Below are 25,218 nucleotides of genomic sequence, written 5' to 3' on the forward strand. Positions count from 1 at the left end.
AAAAAAAAGAAAAGCATCATTTCGAGAAGCCAGTTCTCTTGATGTACAAAAATATACAACAGCTTCGAAGCAAAATGCTGGATATTGTTTGTTCTTTTATTGATTTAATCACGCTGCCTTTTTTATTCAGTAACGGGAGATTTGGCGTTTCAGCAGAATTTGCTGTGAGGGAAAACGACTGACGGGTACAAACTAAAATCCCTTAATCAAGATAGACGTTTCTAAAAATGTCTCTAAAGAGCACAGTTAATGTCAAATGCCCGCATCCTCATCAAGAGGGTTGATTTCCCCCCTTTTGCTAACCTAATTATGGAAAGTGACACGATAAGTATTTTAGGTTTGGTTGAAAAAAAAATGATGCGATATAGATATACCAACCATTAGCCACTGGTACAGCTATATCAGTGTCATGTGCGTTATTTTCAGTCATCGCGTGGTTTCACGTACGATCACTTTCTATATTATAGTTGACCTTCAAAAATACTCTAGCGCAGCTTAATTAGTTGGTGATCACTGTCAGCTTCATCATGGTCTTTGCGTATTTATTTAATTACTCGGGTAAATCAAAAAAAATTGACTTTCAAAAGGACATTGAACTTAAAAGAGTCGTTCATTGTAAAGGTATTGTGTATATTATTGGTTACCAGCTTTCGTCTGTAGGACGACTGTTTCCATTTTTGCCTGTTTTTTTAAAAGTGATACGTCTGTTTAAGCAATCCAAAGTAGCTTACAACTCTGAGAGACTAGGTTATCAGATGTATTATGACCTCGACAAACTCAAATGGAGCGATAACATACAAAACGATACTTTTACAAAATCTGATAACTGGTATTTCTACAAAGGACAAGAAGAGCTCACTCTTTTTCAAGCAAGCCTGCAATCATCAGGAATGTGTATTCTTACATGTATGCAACAGTATCTTGTACCTGATATGATTCCATCTGATTAAACCCTATCAAAGGGAAGTAGGAAGCCAGGAAATTATTTTTAGCTGTAAGCTAAACATTGATCTTACGTAATAATTATATTTTTAGAGTAACTATTACAAGTAAATTTTTCTCCTTTGTATTCATCCTAAATGATAAATAAGGAGATTAAGCTTTTTCTGTCCCCATCAAATCAAGTGCAACTGTGACACGAGATATATATAGAACAATGATAGTCTATAAATGGAAAGCGCTCCATCATCACACGGACAAAAAGCAGGCTATTGTTTAACGTTGAATTAGGTGGCTGCATAAAACCCTGTAAAGAGATTATAAAATACAGGGTTCTGTTGCTTGCATCACGCAGGGTTAAGGATATTGAAGTAATGTACTCTTGAAGCTACTTTGTTGTATTTGTACTTACAATTGATTCGGTATGAATCAAGTGAATGCATATATTTTATGTATTCCGATTCAACCTTTCCTACTTTTGCATATTTTTTCTTAAAAAGACTAAAAGAAAGGTTTGCACTAAAAATAACTTTTAATATCTCATTGGTAAAGCAAACATGAAAGAAAAAGAAGGATTACTAGTCTGAAACTAGGGTTCACATAATATCAGGGCCCCGTAGTTTATGTCTTCAAGTTACCCTGCACATATCATCATACATGATACATTCTATCTTGTATTCAGCCACTACCATAATTTCTTAGTTGAAGGTCGTAAAGGGCAAAAATCTATTTTTAACTTTGAAAAAAAGGGGAAACAAAGTGGAGATTCAAAGTCTGTTTATTTTTAGAATACCTCATTGAATGTTTGAAACTTTGGTGTAACTTTAGCTTTTAATTTATCCCAAAAAGTTGAACTTTCTGTTTATTTTACACGCAAGTCGGGTTTACGCTTTGATCTTGTAATTTTCTTCGTATTATCTTTTTTTCTTTTTCAGAAAATCTGAAATTTGTTGCTTAGAAACCAAATAGTTTTATATTTGAATACAAGACGAGTTTATGTTCATTCAATGGCAAAAGATACAAGTTACAATTTTGTATGAACCAAAGGATTCAATTACTCATAATCGAGTATCTCTAAAATTAAACAAGTTTTTTTTCGAGGTTGTACCTGATTGTCACAAAAAACGTGGTAGTCATTGTCTTTTTGGTACAATTGCAAAAAAAAAAAAAAAAAAAAAAAAATATGAGAGCTTAATTCATGCCCTCTAATTCAAAAAGCATATGATGTACATTTTAAATTACTTTGGCACGCCGCTTTTAAGCTACCGATTTTGTATTTATTTTTAACCCTTTTTATGTGAATATATAATTGCGCGCTGTGAGAAGGAAGAATAATACAATTGCTTTTTCTTTCTTCTTTCTTTTATTTTTCTTCATTTCGCTGTATGCTGCTGAAAGTAGATAAAAATGCCTCCTAAACAGTCTCAATGGAACAATCCAATGCTTCCTCATCACACAGTCCCTTCAATGTCATTCAGCAGCATGTCTGTAGAAGACATTCTTGCTCACTATGAACCCACTTCAGACTTATCCGAGCATATACTATTAGCGAAAGAGCAAGAAGAGAAGGTAGGTTACATCATATATTTTTCGGTCTTGGAAACATGATCTAAGTACCCATTAGCGAAGAACAGCGGAAGAATTACGTCAAACAGAGGAAGCGCATCTACAAGCAAAAATGCTAGAATACCAGTTCATACATCCTCATCATCATCCGCATCATGAATCAAGTAGGTTCGCTCTATGTACTATCTATTGGCCTTAATTAACTTTGTTATCTATAGGTTCCAGCATGTTGGGATATGTTGATCACTTCCCGGAGCAAATCATACCTTCGTCTTCCTTGTCTACAGAGATGAATACATTGTTTTCATCTGATTATCACTACAATATGATAGAAACAACAAGTGCTGCATCCTCTCCCTCGCTTGAATTCGTTTCAATTACTTCGCCGCAACCTGTTGATCTTTGTCACATTCCAAGTTCGCCTCCAGAGTTACCAATGTTTCCAGCATCTGCACCTGTTGTCACTTCGAAACCAACACAGAGAAAATCTCGCTCATCTATCCATCGCACACTTTCTTATGAGAGTATCATGGAATTAAACACAGACAGACCCAAGCAGTCTCCACCACCACAACAGCCGTTAGATCACGAAAAGGTAATGGAAGCTCTTCGTGCAAAATTAAGAAAATCCTCGTCGCCAAAACCAAAGTCTGCACCAGAACCAACGCCCCCTCCAAATACCTATCCAACAACTGGCGTACTATTTCTCGATCTTAAGCATCGACGTCGAAAAGCCTCAGCTAGCAAACGAAACAGTTACAAGTCGATATAGAGAAACTTTCCATTCCTTCTTCTTTTCTCAGTATATGCAACCTTTTATACATATATACATGTATATATGTACATATACCAACATTATGTAGCTATGATCTCTCTCTCTATATATATCCATCTTTTCTATGCAACAATGTACCCCAGCCACTCATTTTTATACGCTCCTTTCGTGCCCATATATATACACTTGATGTACATTCTCTTCATTCACTGAATCAACTATATATTCTTATAAATATATATAACATCTACGTAAACTGTATTTATTTTGTATAATAAAAAGTCCTATTGTTAAATACATATGAACTATGAATAAATTTAAATATAATCTTGATTCCTACTGTACAATTGAAGCTCAATGTATTTGTGAAATTAAGACTAATGTGCTGTTCAAGTCTGGTTACGCAATATAAAAGTGTCTTCTGTAACGCACGATCACCTAGTTGCCGGTCTTCAAACTTGTACATGCTCATGACGAACTTGGGGATGATGTATAGGCAAAAATAAACAAGTTGAAAAACAATGACAAGGGGGCATGGTTATTTTGTTCAAACAAGAGGAGTGCAACATCCGTGTGAGTTTTTGTTTGATATATACATGACTGTCATGACTTATCTTCCTGGCGGTTAGTCTAGTATTTGTAAGCAAAGATATAGTTTGTTGGTAATTCCATATATTACATCATGTTTATGCGTATCAATGAGCTGATCTCACTTTATACAAAAGAAAGGAGTAAATGTAATGTAGAAATAAGAATATTATTCCTTCCGACTACTTTTAATCATGCAGGGAGCTTATTCACAGACTAAACTTTAGGTAACATCGGCCATAACGCCTTATTGATCGCCTTTTCATGTCCTTCCCGGAGAAGCGGGCGCATATGAGAGTTTGAGAATCACAGAATTATAAATAGAAACACGAGTAGTTCAAAATGGTTAATGTTTGATATGTCAATTTGTTATTGTTAGTCAGCTCAATACAACTCTAACTGCGGCTGATATGCTACTGTTTCGGTTAGTTTACGTAAAACATGTGGATTACTAATATCAATATTTTTTTGCTATCACTTGTAAAATATATACACGTTTGTACCGTTAATATAGCTGCACATTTAGCATTTATTTGTTAAAGTACGTGTTTCTTTTTCCGTTCTTTTTTTTTACGAGATTGACTATTTTGACAATAAATAGTTATTCTAAATATTTAGGCTAGTACTAAGAGTGTCATTATAGGCAAGTAAAAGAAAAGGAGGGATTATGGAAGCATTATAAGAGGTGAAGAAAGGATCACGAGATATGTTTAGCAGATAATTGTGTTACTCAGAGGAGATTGCTGTAAGAGAAGCAAAAGAAAAAAGAATGGCTTTGGGGTGACTATTTGCTAGCATTTGTTTCTTCTTGTTCACTTTTTATCAAAAGAGACAGCCTGTAATAAAACTTACATTCATACATTTATAGAATCAACGTGGAGATAAATCGCTATAACTAAATACACAGCATATAGTCTATATATATGCATATATTTCAGTCGTAAAAAGTATCAACACAACCTTTGTTATTAATACATGTTTTATTCTTCGCTTCTGATATTTGAAGCTTTATTGATAATGACATTAGAGGCACAGTTGATAATAATAACAAAGACTGTCTATTCTGTTTTTCTTCACAAAGACATTAATCATAATTACGTCTTTTATCCCAAGCAAGTGTAGTGATGATCAAGTAAACCATTTACTCAACAAGGTCAGTAGAGGCACCAATAGACTATATTAGGATAAACTAAGTAAAAGAATAGCTAGGTTATTGAACCTTTTAAAAGAAAACAAAGCATTATTAATCGGAAAGAGCTGCTGATTTGAATAAACTTGGAGAGAACCAATAACACATACGGAGGGAGATGCTAATGATCTGTTCCATATTCAATTCAAAGGCTTAACGACTATAAACAAAGTCATGAATAAGCACACATACAGCCAATTGAGGGTTTCTATGGCTATTAGGAGGATAGTTTAAATGAATAGAACTACTGTTTTGAAAGAAGAGAAAGGCTTCTTTAAGATACACTGATACAAGAATGAATGGATGGTACTGATTTTAGACCATTTTGTAACACATTGAATAAAGGATTGTAAAAGCAAGAGTGGCACAATTGTAATGCACTATAGTGTTCATGTAGACTCGTGACTCTTAAAAAAAAAAAGAAAAGCTTGTTTCAATTTTAGGGTATTTTTCTTTCCTTTTCTAATTCCTTTTTAAAGCAACTACTTCATGTCCTTACAATCTCTTTTGTCAAGATCAATAAGAACCTTTGTGACAAATACTAATCCCGCTAAACCAAATTGGCTACCAAAAAAGCGAGTGTCAAGAGAGACTATGGAAAAGATTCGTAGATGTGCATTACAGGTAAAAACAGTCAATCATTACAAGAATGTTTTATATATATTAGAAGTAGCCTGATTACAACATAACAAAGCTGTCCCAAGAGTTCAAAATATCAGGAGAAGCTATTCGCCGTATACTAAAATCAAATTATCAACCTACACCAGAAGATGCTAAAAGACAAGAGAAAAATAGGTACAAGGCAATGGGTGAAAGACAGCGCGCTTTTAGGACTTTAGGCCGCAAGTAGTTATTTTTTTATGTATAGAATGCAAAGAGAAAAGACGACTGTAAAAAATTTTTAACCTGCTTTTGCTTTTTCTTCTTCATAACGCTTCTTGTCAGCTTCAGCTTGTTCAACAAAAGGCTATAAAGCAAAGAGTTTAGAAGTTGTTATATATACAAAGTACTTTACACACCTTCTTTTCTTCATCAGACAATTCCTTCCATCTGGCACCAAGGATCTTACCAATTTCACCTTGTAAAAAAATAAAATCAGATGAACTGATTATGAATCGTAAAGTAAATCCTTACCGAACTTAGCACCTGGGTTCTCCTTAATGACTTTTTCGCGATTGGCTTGAGAGAAGAACATGTATGCAGACAAGGCACGCTTGGGGGCGTTTGGATCTTTCTTTCCGCGCTTCTTCTTATCGTCAGGGGAGGCACGCTTACTAACCTTAGTGGGAGCTTCTTTAGGCATATTAAAATTTATAGTAAAAAAAAGAAGAAATTTTACAGAGGGAGAAATACGGCAACTGAAATGAGGCGATTATGTTTTTTATTGGAAGGTCTGGGATTAAACAATGGACGCGTTTTTTTCTTTTTTGACAGGATTATGTGGGCATTATGATTGGCTGGTCAAGGTTTTATACCAATTACTCAGTTTCTTTTATACTTCAAATTCAGACAATGCTAGTTTTTTCGGATGAATAAAATTAATTTTCAGATATTTGCCTTACCTTTTTTGGATGAAATAAAAAAGGAAATTAGTTTCAGACAAGTTGAATACTTCTAGAGTTTCACCAATTTTGATCTTCGTTCACCTTGACAATTGTGTTCAATTTTGATTTCATAAACATCAACTTTATCAATAGTTGATCAAGGAAGTTTGAACAGACGAGAGGCAGCTGTTTTGGACATGCTACCATTGGTAACGGACTTTCCAACAATGAGTTTCCTCATCTCAGTGTTTATTCTATTGTACTTTTTGTCGCGACAAAGAGCCACTTCGGTATTGTGGGCGTCACTGGAAGTGTCGGCAGGGTGTTCGATGTTACTGAACTGGGTCATAATTGTGTAAAGTTTGCACTGAATGTTGTCAAATACGCGAAATAAAAAAAAAAATAGATGCACAAGAAAGAATGATAATTACGCGTTTCTTAAGTCTTGATTAAATATTGGTTATGATTTTAGATATTTCTGTAGATTATATTAGGGTATATGATACCTCCCATATCAGCTCAATTAATCACGCTCTTGAGTTAAACTCTGCCTGCTATTGGATACTTTATGAAAATTAATCACACTTTTGAATTAGCAACAATATTATTAATGTCGTTTTTTCTTTATTTATTTTTAAAGGTATGCGTATACCGATTCATCCAAATGTTGAAGCTTTCATACAAGCTAAAAAACAGCAAAAATATGAAAGTCTATAGGAAATTTTTGGGGGAAGTTTCAATAAAAATTTGTGTATATATTTGTAGAAACATGTAGAAGCCTATAGAAAAATCTAAACCGCCAAAAAAGGTCGAACGTAGAGCAAATTGAAACGCGTATACCTCCCTCAAAAACCACACGCATTGATCATTATATAATGCATATAACTTATGTGTTTCAGCATATGGATGCCTTGCTGAATTTTTACAGTTTTGAAACTGCAAGGACTAGATGGTATAACTATACTGGTGGCCAGTACGCGGTTGAGAATGTTGTCAACATCCTCATTAATGGACCAAGAAGATATAACAAAAGAAAAAGAAATAAGAGGAAAAGAAACAAGACGAAAAGACATCAAAGCAATCCTCCTTGTGTCCTTACAAATCAAGGGACAGATATCAAGGTATTACGCATATTCATGAATACTTCGTATTATTGTTCTTCTAAAAGCTTTTTTTTTTTCCGAAAGGAAACACAAGGAAAAATATGAGGAAGGTGACCGGACTAGAATGCCTTTAGTTGTATTTGGCAGTGGCCTTAAAAATAAGAGTCATGTAAAGTTTAAAAGCTTAAGGCACGGTGTATCAGAAAGAGTATACAGGCAATTAAAGCACAGAGAGGGACTTGGAGAGTTGTTACTTCTTGATATCAATGAATACAAAACCTCCAAGGTTAGTATAACAATGATCATAGATCATACATTCTAAACAATATCTTTATAGACCTGCAACTCCTGCTTAAATCAAGACCTACAGAATCTGAAGTGTGGAGAAGGTGATGATATCAGAAAAATCCATCAAGTATTGAAGTGCAACACTTGCAATATTTTTTGGAATCGGGATGTAATGGCCTCCAAGAACATGCTTCTCACTGCACATACTATCTGGAATGGTCAAGGTCGACCTAGTATCTTCAAAAAGCAAATCGCCACTTCCAATGTGGTTGCCTCGTCCCACTCCGGTGAGGCGCTGGCTTAAAGGTTTTACAGGTAAAAAGAGCAGCTATTATTTTCAAAATTGTCTGAAAAATAACGCTCTTTTGTATCTGAATTTCCTTTTTTATTTCGTCCAAAACAGGTAAGCAAACATCTAAAGGTTAATTTTGATTCGCCCAAAAAAAAAAAAACTAACATCGTCTGAATTTCAAGTAAAGCACTGATATGGTAATGCTACACTTAACAAATTTACCAAACATGAAGGATCGTATTTCCATACTTCAGACACAATTTCTTTTCAGAACCTCCTTCCTACCTGACGACGCATTATTAACAAAATTGCTACCATACATACAATCACAGCGTATCTCGAAATGGTCCCAACTATCCAAATCACCTCTATGGACATCATTCAGCAATGAATATCTTGAAACTATGTCTCATAGTAACTTTATTAGAAAACGAGAACAGTTTTTGATTGACAACCACCGTTCGTAGCTCCAAGAAAAACATTCTAAACTTCTGTCCCACTGCCGTAATGATCTAATTGTCGGCCCTATTCTTCGGATACCAATGACAAGAAGTGAACGGTCTCGTTGCGTGCGATGGCGACTTGGTTGGTTACCTCTTGGTAAATTCCAAGTCTGTCCCTTTCATCCAAATGAACTTTTTTCACGTCAGCATAGTTTTTCTTGTTTAGATATGCACAACCGCCCTCAGATGCCCAAATCTATTGACGATCCACTTTCCTATCTTTTGAACCTCTTACCACCAATATTCCTTACCAAAAAAGCGAGAAAATCAATCGATGCCTGGCTCATTCGTTGGCCTTCCATATGTGCTATATTACTCGAAATGGACTAATTAGCTCACTCTCAGTTTCCTGAAGCTTCAAACCATCTTGGTGAACCCTTTGTCAAACGTCTTCGTTACATTCAGCAAAAATTTTCAGATAGTTAACTATCATCCCTAATACATAATACTTTTACATTTTCCCTTTAATCCTAAAAGGGTTATTTATTCCATCTCATTTCGATCTGGCCCGGGCAGTACAGCATGAAGATGCTATGTGCTCATTGGTCATTAAAAATTATTATCAAATAAAATTATTCTTATCGTAAAGCATTGATAAATAAACATGACAACGAAATTTGTGCTTGTAAATAATCTGGTGGCTTTGATTGGGCGGCTTAATTTTATTGGCTGAACAAAATTTTCTTTTGGGTTCTTGTACTCCCTCTCTATTTCCCTCCCCCTTTCCCCTTTTTGTCCTACCATTACACAAAATAAAGGATGACAAACTCCCATCAGATTGGGAGATCTAAATCTTTATCTAGGCCTGAACGCCAAAGGCAACGGTCAACCATGATAACACGGGAAATGCCACTTAACTTACAGCATCAATTAGAAGGGAAGAGAAAAGCTCGGCAAAATTCCCAGAAAAGTCCAGAAAAGATATCAAAGGAACCCAAGGTACTTGATAATTGGTGGGCTTGGTTAGCTTACTTGTCCACTTGCTGTTTCCTGCCCTGTATCATGCGAAAATGGTTTGGTAAAGCAGATAGAGATATGCAACAGGCTTGGCGTGAAAAGGTTTGAAATTAGAATTATCTTTATAAATACCTTGACATTCAATTGATGTATTAGATGGCCCTGTGTTATTTAGTTGCTCTACTGTGCGGTGTACTGGCTTATATAATCTATGGCCTGCATACAAATATATGCCCTCCAGGCAAAGAAGGATATCCATACTCAGATATTATTAATGGCATAAGGAAACCAGTAGAAAGATCAGATGTTACAGTATTTGGTCAATTGTTTCCATTGAACATTGCTCAGCAATTCATGAAAACTCAAGGGATAAATTTAACAGACGATTTTAAAGGGATGGAGATAGGACCATTATTTAACATTGATACGCAAGCAGATTGTTTGCAGTCCAAGTATGCTAGAATGACACCATGTGCCGTGACTAATGCTCAAGGTATAGCTACAGTAGTTATCGTGCACAGAAGAGAACTGAATATAAGATAATAGGTTCGGACCTGATTCCAAAAAATGGAACATGTATCTCATTGAAAGAATTTCAAAAGTATCACAAGAGTTCAAAGTATGTAAGCTTTGAATGGGAAGATATTCAACAAAACAACCTTGTCATGGTTGGTAATGATGTACTCGATCCAGCTCATTACGTTGACTCTGAATCTTTTATAATCAATCAAATAATCAAAAACTCCCAAGGTAACGACATTACTTATGCTTTGTCCTATACAAACCAAAGCAAAAAGATTCTTCCTTGTCTTGTTGCCAGATTCAAAGTTGGCGTTGCTACAAGAGAATTCGGTGGATGTATTGCAAATGAAATTATTATGAACGCCATGTTTGCTGTCATTATGGTTATCATTGTAATCAAATACAGTATGGCGCTTTTATTTCAATGGTTTATTGCCCGTCGTCTAATCACACCTGGAGGCCGCTCTAACTGGTTTCTGGCGTGGCGGTCCGTACGCGGAGGAAACGATAACCCCATTAATCATCCAAGCCATACGTCAGTGTATGAGTATAGCAGCCACGGATCTAATGAAAGTGTGTCAAATCGACGATTAAACAATACTAGATGTGATATAGTAAATATAGCACTGTATACAGTCATGCTGGTCACTTGTTATTCTGAGGGAGAAGAAGGACTTAGGACGACCATGGACAGTTTGTCAAACACGGCCTATTCTAAAGATCATAAAGTAAATTATGTGCATACGAAAGCATAAAGAGAGAAAAAGACTAAGATAAACTTTTTAGATATTTTTTGTAATTGCAGATGGATTGATCACAGGAGCTGGGGAAGAGAGGTCAACACCTGATATTCTTGTCGACATGCTAGATATTGATACTTCCATGGATAATCCAAAACCATGCTCTTATATTGCTGTAGCCACAGGAGAAAAGCAACTTAATATGGCCAAAGTGGTAAATGGCATTGACAATGTAAAGAATGGTAAGCTAAAGTCTGATATCTGTTCATAGTATGCTGGGCACTACAATGGTGTACCTTGTATTGCCGTTATCAAATGTGGAACAGAAGAAGAGCAACAGGGGCCCAAGGCAGGCAATCGAGGTAAACGCGATTCTCAAGTCATCCTTATGTCGTTCTTTCAGCGTGTTTTACTTAATGATCGATTGACTGAACTGGATTATGAAATTTTTTGGAAGATGACATGGCTCATGAAGGGCGTTACACCTGATAAATTTGAAACTGTATTAATGGTAGATGCTGACACAAAAGTATTACCAGATGCTTTAACATACATGGTTGCAGCTATGGCAAACGATATCACAATTATGGGACTCTGTGGTGAGACAAGGATTGCCAACAAGAGTGAGACATGGGTAACAGCAATTCAAGTCTTTGAATACTATATTTCGCATCATTATGCCAAGGCATTTGAATCTCTGTTCGGTATGGTTACTTGTCTCCCAGGATGCTTTAGCATGTATCGTATCAAGGCACCTAAGCATGGTGGTTGGGTACCTATTCTTGCCAACCCAGATATTGTACTCGAATATAATCAGAGTATAGTAAGAACATTACATGAAAAAAACTTGCTACTGTTGGGAGAAGATCGATTTTTATCCACATTGATGATACGCACATTTCCTAAGCGGCAAATGATGTTTGTGCCACAGGCACGTTGTCGAACAGTAGTTCCTGACACATTAGGCGTTCTTCTATCCCAACGTCGACGATGGATCAATTCAACTGTGCATAACCTAATGGAGCTAGTTCTTGTCTCGGACTTGTGTGGAATTGCATGTCTGTCAATGCAATTTTCAGTATTTGTGGATCTCATTGGTACATTGGTTCTACCGGCAGCCATTGTTATGTCGATTTATTTGATTATTCAAGCAGCAACATCTACCAATCCTGAATGGCAATCACTAGGCCTATTGCTAGCTATTTTGTTTTTACCTGCTGTGTTAATAGCTATGACAACATTCAAAGTGGCATATATTGGATGGTTAATAAGTAAGTTTTTTCTTTCCTAAGTTGTTATATACTAATTTGAATACAGTCTACATTTGTGCCTTACCTATTTGGAATATGCTACTCCCCCTGTACTCATTCTGGCATTTTGATGATTTTTCATGGGGAGCAACGCGCGTAGTTAGGGGAGAGAAGACAAACCAAGGGCATGGAGATGGAAGCGGCAAATTTGATTCTAAACGAATTACGTTGAAAACATGGCAAGCTTGGGAGGCTGACCGTAAAGGTTGCCAGAAAAAAAGTAGCAACATCAATGTGAATACTTGTGTGTTAAATGTAAAGAATATCAATAATGAACAAAAATACTAGAAATAATATCTGCATCCTACAGTTCGTATATTTGCTTAATAAAGAAAAGGAATGGCCATCAATAATGTAACTACAATAACTAAACAATCTCAACACAACAACAAAAGACTGGCTATCTTTTAAAGACATAACAATACTTGATCAATAAAGCTCTTTTGTATTTCTTTTTGCGTATCATAAAACTTCTCTTCAAGAATATAAGACTAGCACTATATTGTAAATCTTTAACAAGAATTCAATCGATAGCTAATTAATATATTAATAGACATTGGTAGGATCCCAACAAAATCTACGAGTTTTTGCATTATGAATATCGTCCAGTAGCTTTATGTCCTATGTATAAGCATGTTATATACATATATTAAATTGGCTTATTAGAGCCTTAATACATTACTTCATCTGAAAGTTGGACATCTAATACAGATGCATTTTCTTTTACTCTTGTAGGAGTTTTGCTTTTTGGAATAATCAGCCAGCCATGGTCCACCGCCCAACGTAGGAGCACAACAGCTGGTGTGGTTCGTAGCCTTTGAGCAATATCGTTTAGGCAGTCTATTTTGATTTCACCATTGACAAGCTTTCCTTCGCCTAAACTAGAATAAGCTTGCACTTGAATGTTGTGTTGCTGGCATAAGTTAAGTAATTCAGTTTGATAAAGATATGGATGAAGTTCAAATTGATGTACGTGAGGCACGATTTCACACTTTTGCAATAGTTCGCTTAAGTGCTTCACAGTGTAATTAGATATGCCTATTTGTTTCAATTTCCCTTCTTTATATAATTGTTCTAGTGCTCTATAACTGCCCATACGATTTTCGGAATTGATAGGGTCACTTAATTGCTTTTTTGCAGTGCTGCAATATACGTTCCCATGATTATTTCAATTATTCATTTGTTTTTTCTTCTTCTTTACCCTGGCCAGTGTATCAAATAAAGGTCAAAATAATCTAAGCCAAATCGTTCAAGAGACTTGTTTACAGCTAAAAGAAGCAGCAAAGTTAGCAACAGACTTTATTATATGCATTTCGTATGAAAACCTTTGTAGCAGTTGTCATATCCTTGATCTTGAGGCGCTAATCATCCTCTTCGAGTTTAGCTTACATTTATCTTATGAAACATCACTTTAACATACATAGCTTAGACGTTATAAACAGGTCTTTGCGTTGTATACCAAAAGAAGGATCTGTAAAAATGTCTTTCAAGATTTTTCCCAATACTTCCTCATTCTTATAGACTGTTGCCGAATCTATATAAAGATTAGTGCTTTGTTATGTAGACTACAAGTCAACATCACCAATTAACCGATATCCACAACGAATCGCTTCAGTAATGACTGGCCGGAGTTCTTCTTCTGATCGCATACGGTAAGTTCCTACTAATTGTAATGTCAAAATAATATGATGGCTTAGATTCTAACAATTACAGCCGAGAACTGGTATTTCATTGCCATCATGAAGGCGTTTGGTTAATGTCATGACTTTAAAATAGAAAAAAAATATCACTGATACAGCGCGGCTGATAAATAGTGTCTCAAAAAAAAACAGATACACGCTCTCTCTGAGCCATATTTTATTTTCCATATAAAAATAATGCACTTCAGGATGATGTCCCCTATAAGCGGTTGTTTGTATTGTGATGAGAATCAGTAACACTTGAAACGCAAGGAGAGCCGCTGAATACGCCAATGATAATGGTCAGACCATTAGTAAATAGAATCATGTCTAGAATAACTGATTGAACATACAGACGTATTTTTTGGTTTAATTGAATCTCTATGTTCAGACACATTACTCAATTGGTAAATAAATTGTTTTTCTCCTTACGTCTTCGGCTTTTTCTCTACGGTCCTCTCGTTGCGAGTCTAATCCTTCCTTGTGAGTACACACTGATCTGCAAGTCGACAGTCAAACATTCATTGAATACACCATCTTAACTATCTGGTGATGCCACTGATGCTACATTTTTGAGGGCCACATTTCCGGCTTGGTGAAGCCGCCACAAGAGTGCCACTGCAAATTCCACAAGTTCATGCGGAGAATACCTACTCCTGTATGCCCTCTCGCGACAATTGAATAAAAAAAGGGGCATAAATAAAAAACTTGATAGCCTCAATAAACAATAACCTTTTCACTTTATTATGTTGGGTATTCCTGAATCTATTCGCGATTTCAAGCTTACTTTCGAAGCTGAATGTAGCAAATGCCGTATTTCTCCGTTTATATCGAAGAGGATTACACCCTTTGACATCATATAATCAATATATGTCGTACACAATCCAAAATATTATTACTAAGCCCACAACATTGACTCATGGCATCTATAGTCTATAGTAGCTGATGGTGCGTCATATAATATAACCCACAAGATGTAATTGATTGACAGCATTTATTCTTACATATAAAGGATCAATTTCCCCTTTTGCCATGAATCTCCTTCTTTTCTTTGTTTATAAATGACTTCAAAGAGCTTATTTCGTCTTGTTGTATTCTTCTGTTCCCAAGTTAAGACAATTTGTTAATCGACGATATCACAACAAACCTTTCTTCAAGACTACATTAAATGAATGGAGCTTCAACAAGTGTTTGGAATGCGCTCGTAAGCAATCCAATAAGCACTATGGGAAACTTTCTCCCGAAAAACTCAATGTCCAATAATTGCGTAGTGGTAGACCAGTAAAACATCTTTTTTGGTGATCAATATTGCTGGCCATTAAAGATCTATATTGGAAATGATTAACCATTTTATAAACAAAAAGCTTTTTACCCTGGTCTTCTTTTTCTTTAAAATATCCCCTACTGCTACTTCTACATTAAAGCCTACTTTGGAAAATGCTGTCTTCAAGATCCAACAGCTGACTACTAGTGTTAACTATGGATTTAATGATATGTGCAGCAATTTTGAAGCAATGTTGGAAGAAACCAAGAATTTGAAAGAAGCAGTAATTCTCCTTAAGCAGCAAGCTACTGTGCTCACAGAAGAAGTTGGTACACTGAAAGTCTGGTTGGACAGCATACCAAGTGCCTAAGACTCCATTGAGGTTGCTGCTACCACTGAGCTTTTCGCAGCTCACTTGTTCCCTGGCCGCAACATCCCCGAGCCTAGAGCAAGAGATGCATGCTCTGGTCGTAAAGATCACCCTACTTCCTTTTCCTGGAAGCATTTTCGGTAGATCATTGATGAGGTACGTGGTCCTGAATACGAGAAGATTAACGATGAAATGCTTGATACTTGCAAGGTGAATGTCTCATCAACCCTTGTCAAAACTGTCATTGATGGTATAAAAAGAAAATTTGCCATCAAGAAAGACAGCACCCGGCGAAGTGTCGCTGATGATGCCCGGCTTGATGCCATTCAAGAGCTGGAAGCTAAGACATTGCCTTATATTTCCCTTCGTGCTTGGGTTGGCTCTTGGGGAGCAAACATACTCCTCGACCATTACTGGTCTTCTTTCCGTCGACGAAACAAGAAGCAAGCTACCAGTGGTACTGACAAAGGAATAATCATACAGATTTTCGCACATAACTTATTTACTAACACTGACCTTTTTTAGATAATGATGTAGCTGAAATAGTCCAAGACTCATTAAATAGATCGCGGCTGGTGATTTCTGAAGCGATGAGGTAAGTATTATAGACATTTGACGTTATATATGTTATATATTCACTAACATGCATTTTTATAGCACATCAATTGTAGACGAAAAATTCACATTTGACTTCAATGCAAGCTTTGACCTCACTGTTGATGATCCTCAGAAGTAGCTGCTTGGAAAAAGACTTAGCGATGATAAAGGTAATTTTAATATATTTTTTTATTAAAAATATAACCGACTAAGCACATATCTTTATAGGTAAATCGAGTTTTTAAACAGCAACGAGCTATTACTGCGGAAGAAGAAGGCGAACAGTATGAAGGTCAATATGAATGTGAACAATTTGGCCTTGTTTATACCTTCCTTCCTTTTTCTTTTTCTTTTTTTTTTCAATACTGAATCAATAGATATACACTAAAACCAAAGCTATCATTGATCTTTTAAAAGATGCATTTAATACTACTAAAACTATAAATATGAGCGAGTGATATGGTAGAGTGAGCATATGTTTTAGCCAATATAATATAAAGGATAGAATGAATTAGACGAATAAACGCAACATCATTATCTTCTGTTTTGCTGACCTACAGCCACTAAAAATTAATTGAAGCTCCACAGCCAAGAATATCTTATAGTGAAAACTACGTTAAAAGACATCAAAAGCATCTACAGGGACTTTCACAGTGATTTAACTTGACTGCAAGAACAAGCTTTGCCAGAAGAAATCAAGAAGTACATTGGCAGGCTGGCAAATGGTCAACGGATATACCTTTTTTTTTTTTTTCTGAATTTGTATCAAGTTTGTATTTGCAGTAGCTACGCGAAAGTGAGCTGAGGAGTTTAATTCTAACCTCAGAGTATAAAGCATATCAACATAAACCAATAATTCTCCATGGTAGCAACTATGAGGATATCTATAATGTGATAGATTGCTAAATCAACACGTACAATAAAGTTATTGAATAGAAATTGTATTTGATAAGACACTATTAATGTGTCATCTTCCTCTTCTTCCCCCAAAAAGGAACTTCGATCAATTGAACGAGGCTGGAGATAAGCCAACTATTTCGGATAATTGGAAAGCATACCTTCAAAAAGAGGGAAGCCAAGAGGAGCATCAGAAATAGTAACGTTGGCGAAACGAAGACAAAGGATGTGGTTATAGCCCTCCGGATCACGCTTTATTTTCGGTATTATATATAATTAAATAAAATTTTTATTGTATTCCCTTTATACCTTGAAGGTCGCGCTCAAGATTTCTGTGATTTGAAGGCATAAAGGGCGGGAATTTCTTTTTACTTGCATTTCATTAGCCAACTGAAAAAACTTGGACAGGTAACCATATCCTTTGTCTTCATTTCGCCAACGTTACTATTTCCGGTCGTTCCTACAACAATCGTTGTTGGCTCCATTCCGACTTCGGATGTGATTCTGTTTTTGGTAACATCACCAAAAAGCTTGTTGGCCATTTCTCGTCCTCGCTTGTGTTGGTCATGCGGCTTGTAATAGTAATTTTCGAAAGTACTTGACCTGAGACTCCAGTTTGCATGCATCTTTACCTAATCGATCTCTGATCCCATTGTAACAGCCTTGGCACTTGAAGCTGACCGAATCGAGTGGACGGTGAACCTATCTGTGTCTATGCCGGCTTCCTCCATAATCCCTTTCAGCCAGGAAGCAACTGCAGCTGGTTTAACCGACTGCCATGTATTTGGATTGTTTTGTGCCATATTAGTTAAGAAAAGTGTGTGGTCTTGCGATAGATGACTTCAGTGATCTTTGGTGAATAAATAGAATGTCCAAAGTATGTGCACCGGACAAGCCCCCTTCTTTTCAATCACACTATTTTCGATTGTTTTGGTCGTAGTTCCTTTGGGTTCCTTGCTGTTAAAGTTACACCCAATGGCTCACCTTCAACACCTTCTTTCATCTGGAACTTGACGTCCCTAAACTGTAATGTGCCAATATCTGATCTTGGTCTCCACATAGTCGCGATGGTTAACAGGGTTAGCGTCTTTAGCTGTAACTTGTCTATGCTCAATTCCGATGTCGATTCCCATGACAATGCTGTTTGCATCAGTACTCTGGCATCATAAATTTCTTGCGTGCTGCTTGGCAATTTCTCTTCCTTCCTTCTCCTAGCTTCAAAGTACTGTATGACCAGTTAGTTGGAAGCTAGGTGATCTATGTGAACGAATCACCCTATAAACGGGTACTACTGCTGAACGTATAATGTTTAATGAAGAGTAGGAAGGCGTCTTCTTATATGTTAAGTATTCTATCGAATGTTCGGGACTATATTCTATTGGATTATACTGAGGATTCTGCGATTCACATCATGCTGACCAGCGTGCCCAGACTTGGCCGTAGTTCTTTCTTGTAGATGGCCGGTTGGATTCTTTTAAAAATTCGACTACTGAATCACTGACACCGCTATTTGCTTGGAACGCCCTGATAATAGCCATGCGGTCACCGACCATGCCTTGTTCAATTGGATCTTTATTGGCTTGTTTATACTCTGACGCATAACCATTGGGCACCAATGTTGGCTTCTCCATGCTGGGGTGATCATCATTGCCTTTGTAACCCTGTCTGCTTGTAACTTCCTTATGACTCTCGGTATTAGCTTCCATGGGGGATGAAGATATAGTCCCTTCTTCGACCATTCTTGTCGGAAGGCATTTGTTGCTTGAGCTTGAGGATCCGGCTGGAAACTCCAGAACGTCGCCAGTTGTTTGTTCTCCCTGGTCGTAAACGCATCTATCGTCATTCTACCCCAATGTTGTTGAATCATTTGGAAGAACCGTCTTGGAAGAGTCCATTCGTATAGTGGTTTCTTCTTTCTGCTGAAGTAGTCCGCTCGAACATTCTTCACTCCCTGTATATGAAAGTATCTTATCATCAGTTGGTTGATCGTGATGACTTGTTGTATTTCCAAGCTTAACGTCTGAAGCAACGCGGATGCTGTTCCCCCAGACTTCTTTGCATGTTTGAGTGCTGTCGTGTTGTCGGCATATACGTGTATCAATGAGTTTTGGAATTTTCACGCGTGTAGCTGAAGAGCAAATAAGATCGTCTTCAGTTCTCTCGCATTGATCAAAGTGCTGCTTTTGACCCCTGACCAAAACCCGTGTTTTTCGGCTTCTTTTGGTGCTATACTCCGCCCTGAATCGAAGGCGTCTACGTGGATACTGATATCCGGTTCTCTGATGCCTGTATCGATCTTTATTGGCAGACCGTTTGAGAGCTATACGTTGTTGGTTCACCATTGTAGTTCGTTCCAGCTTTGAGTAGATAATGGACATGGCTTCTCCCAGTTGTATTGCTGTCTCCTTAAATTCATCGCTAAATCTCGGTGTAGGAATCGGATTCTCAGCAATACTTCCCCAATGGCTGGAATTACTGCTGTAATATCCTCCAAAAGACTTGCTATCCAACGACAAGAGCAGTTTATTTCCAGTTCTTTGAATAGTTGTTTAATCCTTAACATCAGTTTGGATATCTTCTTCTGTGGCACACTGATCTGCATTTGCTTGCTGTTGAAGGTAAACCCTAGGAATTCTTGCACATATTTTGATTCCAACTCGCTCTTCTGATGATTGACTATAAACCCCAACGAAGTTAGCTGGTGCAGTGCTTCCCTTGAATTCCTCTTCATCTCCTCCTTGGTTTGTGCTAACAGACATATATCATCTAGGTAATAAACCAATCGTATGCCTTTTTCTCTCAACGGCTCCAGCGCAAATCTCGTCGACTTTGAGAACACTCGGGGTGCTACACTCAGTCCAAAGGCCAGAGGCCGATATTGGCATGTGGTGTCCTAATGTTGAAACGAGAGAAACTTCCTTGACTCCGGATGAATGGACACAACTATATAAGCATCCTTCGAATCTATCTTGCGTACGAAGTTGTTGATCTCTATCAATTCTCTCAATGCAGGAACACCTTTCATCTTGGAGTGATTGTATTGCACATATTTGTTTATTTGACGGCAGTCGAGAATCAGTCGAACCTTTGTTGCTTTCATGATGGTAAAGAAATTGGACAGAAATCGTGCGCCCTGGGTTAGCGATTTCTTTATAGCCTGCGCAGCTAGAAACGACTGTATTACTGAACCTACTGCCGTTTGATCTTCTGCCAACAAGTTAAACTTCTTGGTCTTCCAAGGGACTGGTTTTGTTTGAAGCTGGATTCGATAGCCTTCGCTGATAATGTACAAGGGCTATCGGTGCTTCGTCAATCGTTTTCAATTGTGTAAAAATTTTGTAGACGACTGCCTGGTGGGATCCCATCCTCTGGAATAATGTAATGTGTTTTTTTTTGTGGGCATTTCAGAGTTTCTATTGTTTTTGGTTTTATCTGATTTTCTATTGTTTTCCTTGTTTTCTGATTTTTTAATTTGACAGGTTCCAATGAACTGGACCGAGCCTGCCTCACTGGGGTTGAGCTTTGCTGGGTATGGGGCACCCCTGCCTCTTCTCCTCCCAAAAAAAACCCCCCCTCATTCGCTTGATCTTTCTCTGAAATTGCCTCCATTGAAATGTCCTCTACCATTAAATCCAACATGGGGTGTTGATGAATATCTAGATCGCTTGACGACGGGCTCTACAAATCTAGTCTTTTGAATCTTTTCAATAACTTCAGGAGAGAAAAAAAGGTCTTTGTTGCAGTCTTCGTCGTCATCCTTGAGATACTTGAGGCGGTCTGGGAGGCGAAGCGTCTTTGTTGATTGGCCTTTGAAATCTCTATCCAGTTCTTTTCCTGTTGCGAGACAGTACACTGCAAGCCTCCTAGCCTTCTCCAGGATCGTTGACATGGTCTGCTCGTCTGCACTTTCTTCGAAGACATATTGGAGTTCGTTGTACAGTTCTGATGCTCCTCGTCCGGCTGTTCATAGTCGATCAGCTCCTTTGCCGATTGCAGATACCATTTGTGCAGCATTCACCTGGTATTTCTTGAGTTCTAGGAGATAAACTTTGTTGATCGTCCCTGTTTGTGTCCATTTACCGCCTTCGAACTCAATTATTTCTCTGACGTATTGTTTGAGTTTGTTCTTAAGCTGTATTTTGGAAGAGGCTTCCAAATCGAGCTGAATATCTTCTGGTAATTCTAATTGTTCGTCTCTGAGATCTTGATTTCTGAATCTCTCACGGATTTCTCGCAATTCTCTAATCTCTTCAGCTGTAAGCACTTCATTTGTGATATCTGACATAATGGTTCCACGATGCGCGGCTTTGAAAGGTATAAAGGGAATACAATGAAAATTTTATTTAATTATATACACGATTTCTAGAAAGAGATGTCGCGCTGACTTGTCGCTTTTTCGTATAAACTATACTATAAAAACTGCAAAAATGCGGCTTTACTTTTTGAAAAGACTGTAAAAAGGAGATTCAGATACAAAAGGAAATCAGTTTCAGACAAGTTGAGAGTTTCACCAATTTTGGCCTTCATTCACCAATAATGAGTTTCCTCATCTCAGTGTTTATTCTATTGTACTTTTTGTCGCGACAAAGAGCCACTTCGGTATTGTGGCGTCACTGGAAGTGTCGGCAGGGTGTTCGATGTTACTGAACTGGGTCATAATTGTGTAAAGTTTGCACTGAATGTTGTCAAATACGCGAAATAAAAAAAAAAATAGATGCACAAGAAAGAATGATAATTACGCGTTTCTTAAGTCTTGATTAAATATTGGTTATGATTTTAGATATTTCTGTAGATTATATTAGGGTATATGATACCTCCCATATCAGCTCAATTAATCACGCTCTTGAGTTAAACTCTGCCTGCTATTGGATACTTTATGAAAATTAATCACACTTTTGAATTAGCAACAATATTATTAATGTCGTTTTTTCTTTATTTATTTTTAAAGGTATGCGTATACCGATTCATCCAAATGTTGAAGCTTTCATACAAGCTAAAAAACAGCAAAAATATGAAAGTCTATAGGAAATTTTTGGGGGAAGTTTCAATAAAAATTTGTGTATATATTTGTAGAAACATGTAGAAGCCTATAGAAAAATCTAAACCGCCAAAAAAGGTCGAACGTAGAGCAAATTGAAACGCGTATACCTCCCTCAAAAACCACACGCATTGATCATTATATAATGCATATAACTTATGTGTTTCAGCATATGGATGCCTTGCTGAATTTTTACAGTTTTGAAACTGCAAGGACTAGATGGTATAACTATACTGGTGGCCAGTACGCGGTTGAGAATGTTGTCAACATCCTCATTAATGGACCAAGAAGATATAACAAAAGAAAAAGAAATAAGAGGAAAAGAAACAAGACGAAAAGACATCAAAGCAATCCTCCTTGTGTCCTTACAAATCAAGGGACAGATATCAAGGTATTACGCATATTCATGAATACTTCGTATTATTGTTCTTCTAAAAGCTTTTTTTTTTTCCGAAAGGAAACACAAGGAAAAATATGAGGAAGGTGACCGGACTAGAATGCCTTTAGTTGTATTTGGCAGTGGCCTTAAAAGTAAGAGTCATGTCAAGTTCAAAGGTCTTCGGTGTGGTGTTTCTGACAAGTTGTACAAACAGCTTCAACGACATGAGAGGTTAGGGGAGCTTCTCCTCCTAGATAGAAACGAATATAATACCTCGAAGGTATACAAAAACAACATTCATTTAATATCGATAGCCGTATAATAAAACATCACTTTTTCTATAGACATGTAACAGCTGCTTGGAGAGCAACTTGCAAAATCTCAGATGTGGAAGCAGCGAAGATGAGTGCTAGATTCATCAAGTATTAATTTGTAAAAGATATAATGTTTTTTGGAATCGTGATGTAATGGTCGCTAAGAACATGTTTACCATTGCTGAATCCATATGGAACGGCAATGATCACCCCAATGTGTTCCAGCGACAAAGTGCCACCTCCAATGTGATTGCCACGTCTCACTCTGATGGGGCGCTGGCTTAGAGATTTTACAGGTAAAAAGAGCAATTATTATTTTTTTTAAAATTGTCTGAAACTAATTTCCTTTTGTAAAGTGCGAATAAATAATGGATATTAAAGGGAAAACGTCTGTACTTGCTTTTATTACTTTAATATTTCTTTAGACAACTGTGAATACTTCAAGATGTTGGACCAAAAAAGTATATTTTGAAACGGATCCGGTCCGACTTACATAATAAGCCGAGACGAGTGTAGATCTATTCATAGTTTCCAACATATGAACTTGTTGAGGGAAAGTCGATTGGAAGACATTGCAAATCGACCAAAGATCACTCAACTTCAAAACTATTGAAGAATGCTGATGTATTATATTTATATTTATCAGTAAGATATCATAATCTTGTGCGTCAAAGCGACATTCGTTCACACTTTGTGCAACTTTATTTCCGTAAAGATTGAATGCAGAGACAAATTTGTGTAATACAAAGCATGAACCGTCACGTAAAATAATAGTCAATGTAGAACTGAAGGAGGTCTTGTTCTTTTTTCTAATGGGAAATCATACAAGTCGAGAAAATACAAAAGAAGAAGAATTACTGTCAAAGTGGACAAATGAAGAACGAAAGCAGCTTGTCGAGAACAAACAAACATTACCAGAATACTACTCTAAAGAACTCTTTGACTCATTAACTGAAGGAACACGTCTAGATTACCTTCAAACTGCATATGACATCTTGAGATTAAAAAACACACAGAAAATGTATGATATCTTTCAAATATGTGTCAAAAAGCACAAAATATCACTCCAAACATTCGTTCTATGGACAGTGACAAGCTCTATTCCTCTCTGGTATTCACAAGCAGGCCAAAACGTCATCATCAAGGATATCCATCAACATGACCCAAAAAGGCTAGTTGATTATTTACTGAATTATGCAATCGAACAGAAAGAAAAGAGTGGGTCAACTGACTGGCTTTTTGAGGAACAAGAAGAGAAAGAATTGAAAAAGGAGAACGACAAAGACGATTGGAAAGCAAAGAGCACAAGTTCACCATCGACCTTGAGTGACATTGAATTTATGGATTGGTTGAAAAATGTACCTTGTATGTTCAATTTGTTTTATTTAATAGCAGAGTATGCATTTTTAGGATGCACACAAAAGGACAAAGACAGCTTGCATCAACGGCGACTGGCACATCTAGCATCTCCTCAACTATCCAGTTTCTCTGAATTGATATCTCCTTATGATTATTTTATGTTGATGCAGCATGTTCCTACCCATTGTCTATCTAGCGACACCAAAGGAATAAGTCATCAACTACTTTATTCATCCAAAAGAGACGGTATCAGCTGGCAAGTGTTTGTTAATAAAATAGTGGGACAAGGAGCTACATTGATTGTCATCAAATCAAAGGATGGGTCGATCTTTGGGGGTTATGCTGATGAAGCTTGGGAGTATCAAAGGACGAATTGGTATGGTAATATCTCTAATTTTTTGTTTCAACTATCACCCAACTATGGAGCATGGCTTGGACAAGATGTTAACAATCACTATCAGTATCTCTGTTGGGGTAAAAAGAGTCTTCCGAATGGACTTGGAATGGGTGGACAGTTCGATTATTGTGGATTATGGGTTGATGCTGACTTTTTAAATGGTCATTCTAGAGCAGGACCCTCGTGCTCAACATTCAAGAGCCCACAACTAACCAAAGATGATACATTTACAATTGACAAAGTTGAAGGAAAGTCCAAAGAAATAAGAAACATTTACAACTTTTTATGTTAATATCCTATTAATAGCTTGGCTAATTAAGCCCATTGAAAAGGATGAACAGGATGATACGAATGGTAAAGGCGTGCTTAATTATAGCGAGGATATGGAGTTTATGGAAATGGCTGGTAAAAAAATGTATTCAAAAGACTTGGCTCCTCCTCCATCAAGAGAGCAAGAAAGCTAAAGCGTCAATGCTTATCCATTATTTAAGCAAATTTGTAACCTATATACATGCTTAACTTCTTACCTATTTTAACCTATGCGATAATTAAGACGTCATTTTCTCTTTTTTTTCATTTTTTCATTTTTTCTTTTTTTTTTTTTTTTT

General features: G+C 36.9%; 8 protein-coding genes across 8 annotated transcripts; 6 read left to right on the plus strand and 2 right to left on the minus strand.

The window, feature by feature from the left end:
• Nucleotides 1-2,346: 2,346 nt before the first annotated feature.
• On the plus strand, nt 2,347-3,277 carry RHIMIDRAFT_248276 (uncharacterized protein; the record flags this gene model as incomplete). Its single annotated transcript, XM_023610499.1, has 3 exons — nt 2,347-2,508; nt 2,564-2,669; nt 2,724-3,277. 3 exons carry the CDS (start codon nt 2,347-2,349, stop codon nt 3,275-3,277), a joined length of 822 nt encoding a protein of 273 aa, XP_023461602.1.
• A 2,246-nt stretch (nt 3,278-5,523) lies between these two features.
• On the minus strand, nt 5,524-6,589 carry RHIMIDRAFT_271212 (Non-histone chromosomal protein 6). Its single transcript, XM_023612239.1, has 4 exons — nt 6,192-6,589; nt 6,077-6,135; nt 5,731-6,024; nt 5,524-5,681 (listed from the first exon to the last, which is right to left on the minus strand). Exons 1-3 carry the CDS (start codon nt 6,358-6,360, stop codon nt 5,959-5,961), a joined length of 294 nt encoding a protein of 97 aa, XP_023461603.1. The 5' UTR covers nt 6,361-6,589; the 3' UTR covers nt 5,524-5,681; nt 5,731-5,958.
• Nucleotides 5,547-5,907, plus strand: RHIMIDRAFT_242245 (uncharacterized protein; the record flags this gene model as incomplete). Its single annotated transcript, XM_023609736.1, has 2 exons — nt 5,547-5,681; nt 5,731-5,907. 2 exons carry the CDS (start codon nt 5,547-5,549, stop codon nt 5,905-5,907), a joined length of 312 nt encoding a protein of 103 aa, XP_023461604.1.
• A 1,239-nt stretch (nt 6,590-7,828) lies between the features above and the next one.
• Nucleotides 7,829-8,296, plus strand: RHIMIDRAFT_302382 (uncharacterized protein; the record flags this gene model as incomplete). Its single annotated transcript, XM_023614386.1, has 2 exons — nt 7,829-7,990; nt 8,042-8,296. The coding sequence occupies 2 exons, from the start codon at nt 7,829-7,831 to the stop codon at nt 8,294-8,296; spliced, it is 417 nt and encodes a 138-aa protein (XP_023461605.1).
• A 2,596-nt stretch (nt 8,297-10,892) lies between these two features.
• On the plus strand, nt 10,893-12,517 carry RHIMIDRAFT_191018 (fungal chitin synthase; the record flags this gene model as incomplete). Its single annotated transcript, XM_023605944.1, has 4 exons — nt 10,893-10,994; nt 11,053-11,220; nt 11,278-12,277; nt 12,324-12,517. Coding segments are annotated over 4 exons (1,464 nt in total), but the record flags the coding sequence as incomplete, so codon positions are not given.
• A 201-nt stretch (nt 12,518-12,718) lies between these two features.
• On the minus strand, nt 12,719-14,267 carry RHIMIDRAFT_271223 (aldo-keto reductase). The gene is made up of 7 exons (XM_023612240.1): nt 14,028-14,267; nt 13,899-13,979; nt 13,737-13,850; nt 13,642-13,677; nt 13,518-13,584; nt 12,999-13,458; nt 12,719-12,937 (listed from the first exon to the last, which is right to left on the minus strand). Exons 1-7 carry the CDS (start codon nt 14,077-14,079, stop codon nt 12,863-12,865), a joined length of 885 nt encoding a protein of 294 aa, XP_023461607.1. The 5' UTR covers nt 14,080-14,267; the 3' UTR covers nt 12,719-12,862.
• A 1,065-nt stretch (nt 14,268-15,332) lies between these two features.
• RHIMIDRAFT_248280 (uncharacterized protein) lies at nt 15,333-16,365 on the plus strand (the record flags this gene model as incomplete). Its single annotated transcript, XM_023610500.1, has 5 exons — nt 15,333-15,588; nt 15,614-15,729; nt 15,774-16,086; nt 16,155-16,224; nt 16,287-16,365. The coding sequence occupies 5 exons, from the start codon at nt 15,333-15,335 to the stop codon at nt 16,363-16,365; spliced, it is 834 nt and encodes a 277-aa protein (XP_023461608.1).
• Nucleotides 16,366-23,654: 7,289 nt separating this feature from the next.
• Nucleotides 23,655-25,218, plus strand: RHIMIDRAFT_271233 (TLD-domain-containing protein). The gene is made up of 2 exons (XM_023612241.1): nt 23,655-24,856; nt 24,915-25,218. The coding sequence occupies exons 1-2, from the start codon at nt 23,667-23,669 to the stop codon at nt 25,072-25,074; spliced, it is 1,350 nt and encodes a 449-aa protein (XP_023461609.1). The 5' UTR covers nt 23,655-23,666; the 3' UTR covers nt 25,075-25,218.

This window comes from Rhizopus microsporus (genome assembly GCF_002708625.1).
Source record: "Rhizopus microsporus ATCC 52813 unplaced genomic scaffold scaffold_29, whole genome shotgun sequence".
In the NCBI taxonomy this organism is placed as follows: Eukaryota; Fungi; Mucoromycota; class Mucoromycetes; order Mucorales; family Rhizopodaceae; genus Rhizopus; species Rhizopus microsporus.

Coding starts and splice junctions, on each gene's coding strand:
- RHIMIDRAFT_271212 (XM_023612239.1), bottom strand. CDS start 6,360: ATGCCTAAAGAAGCTCCCACTAAGGTTAGTAAGCGTGCCTCCCCTGAC. Junction 6,136..6,191: donor GAACCCAGGTGCTAAGTTCG/GTAAGGATTTAC, acceptor TTTTTTTACAAG/GTGAAATTGGTAAGATCCTT. Junction 6,025..6,076: donor TGTCTGATGAAGAAAAGAAG/GTGTGTAAAGTA, acceptor TTTGCTTTATAG/CCTTTTGTTGAACAAGCTGA.
- RHIMIDRAFT_271223 (XM_023612240.1), bottom strand. CDS start 14,079: ATGACATTAACCAAACGCCTTCATGATGGCAATGAAATACCAGTTCTC. Junction 13,980..14,027: donor TGAAATACCAGTTCTCGGCT/GTAATTGTTAGA, acceptor CATTACAATTAG/TAGGAACTTACCGTATGCGA. Junction 13,678..13,736: donor GTTTATAACGTCTAAGCTAT/GTATGTTAAAGT, acceptor GAGGATGATTAG/CGCCTCAAGATCAAGGATAT.
- RHIMIDRAFT_271233 (XM_023612241.1), top strand. CDS start 23,667: ATGGGAAATCATACAAGTCGAGAAAATACAAAAGAAGAAGAATTACTG. Junction 24,857..24,914: donor TTTACAATTGACAAAGTTGA/AGGAAAGTCCAA, acceptor TATCCTATTAAT/AGCTTGGCTAATTAAGCCCA.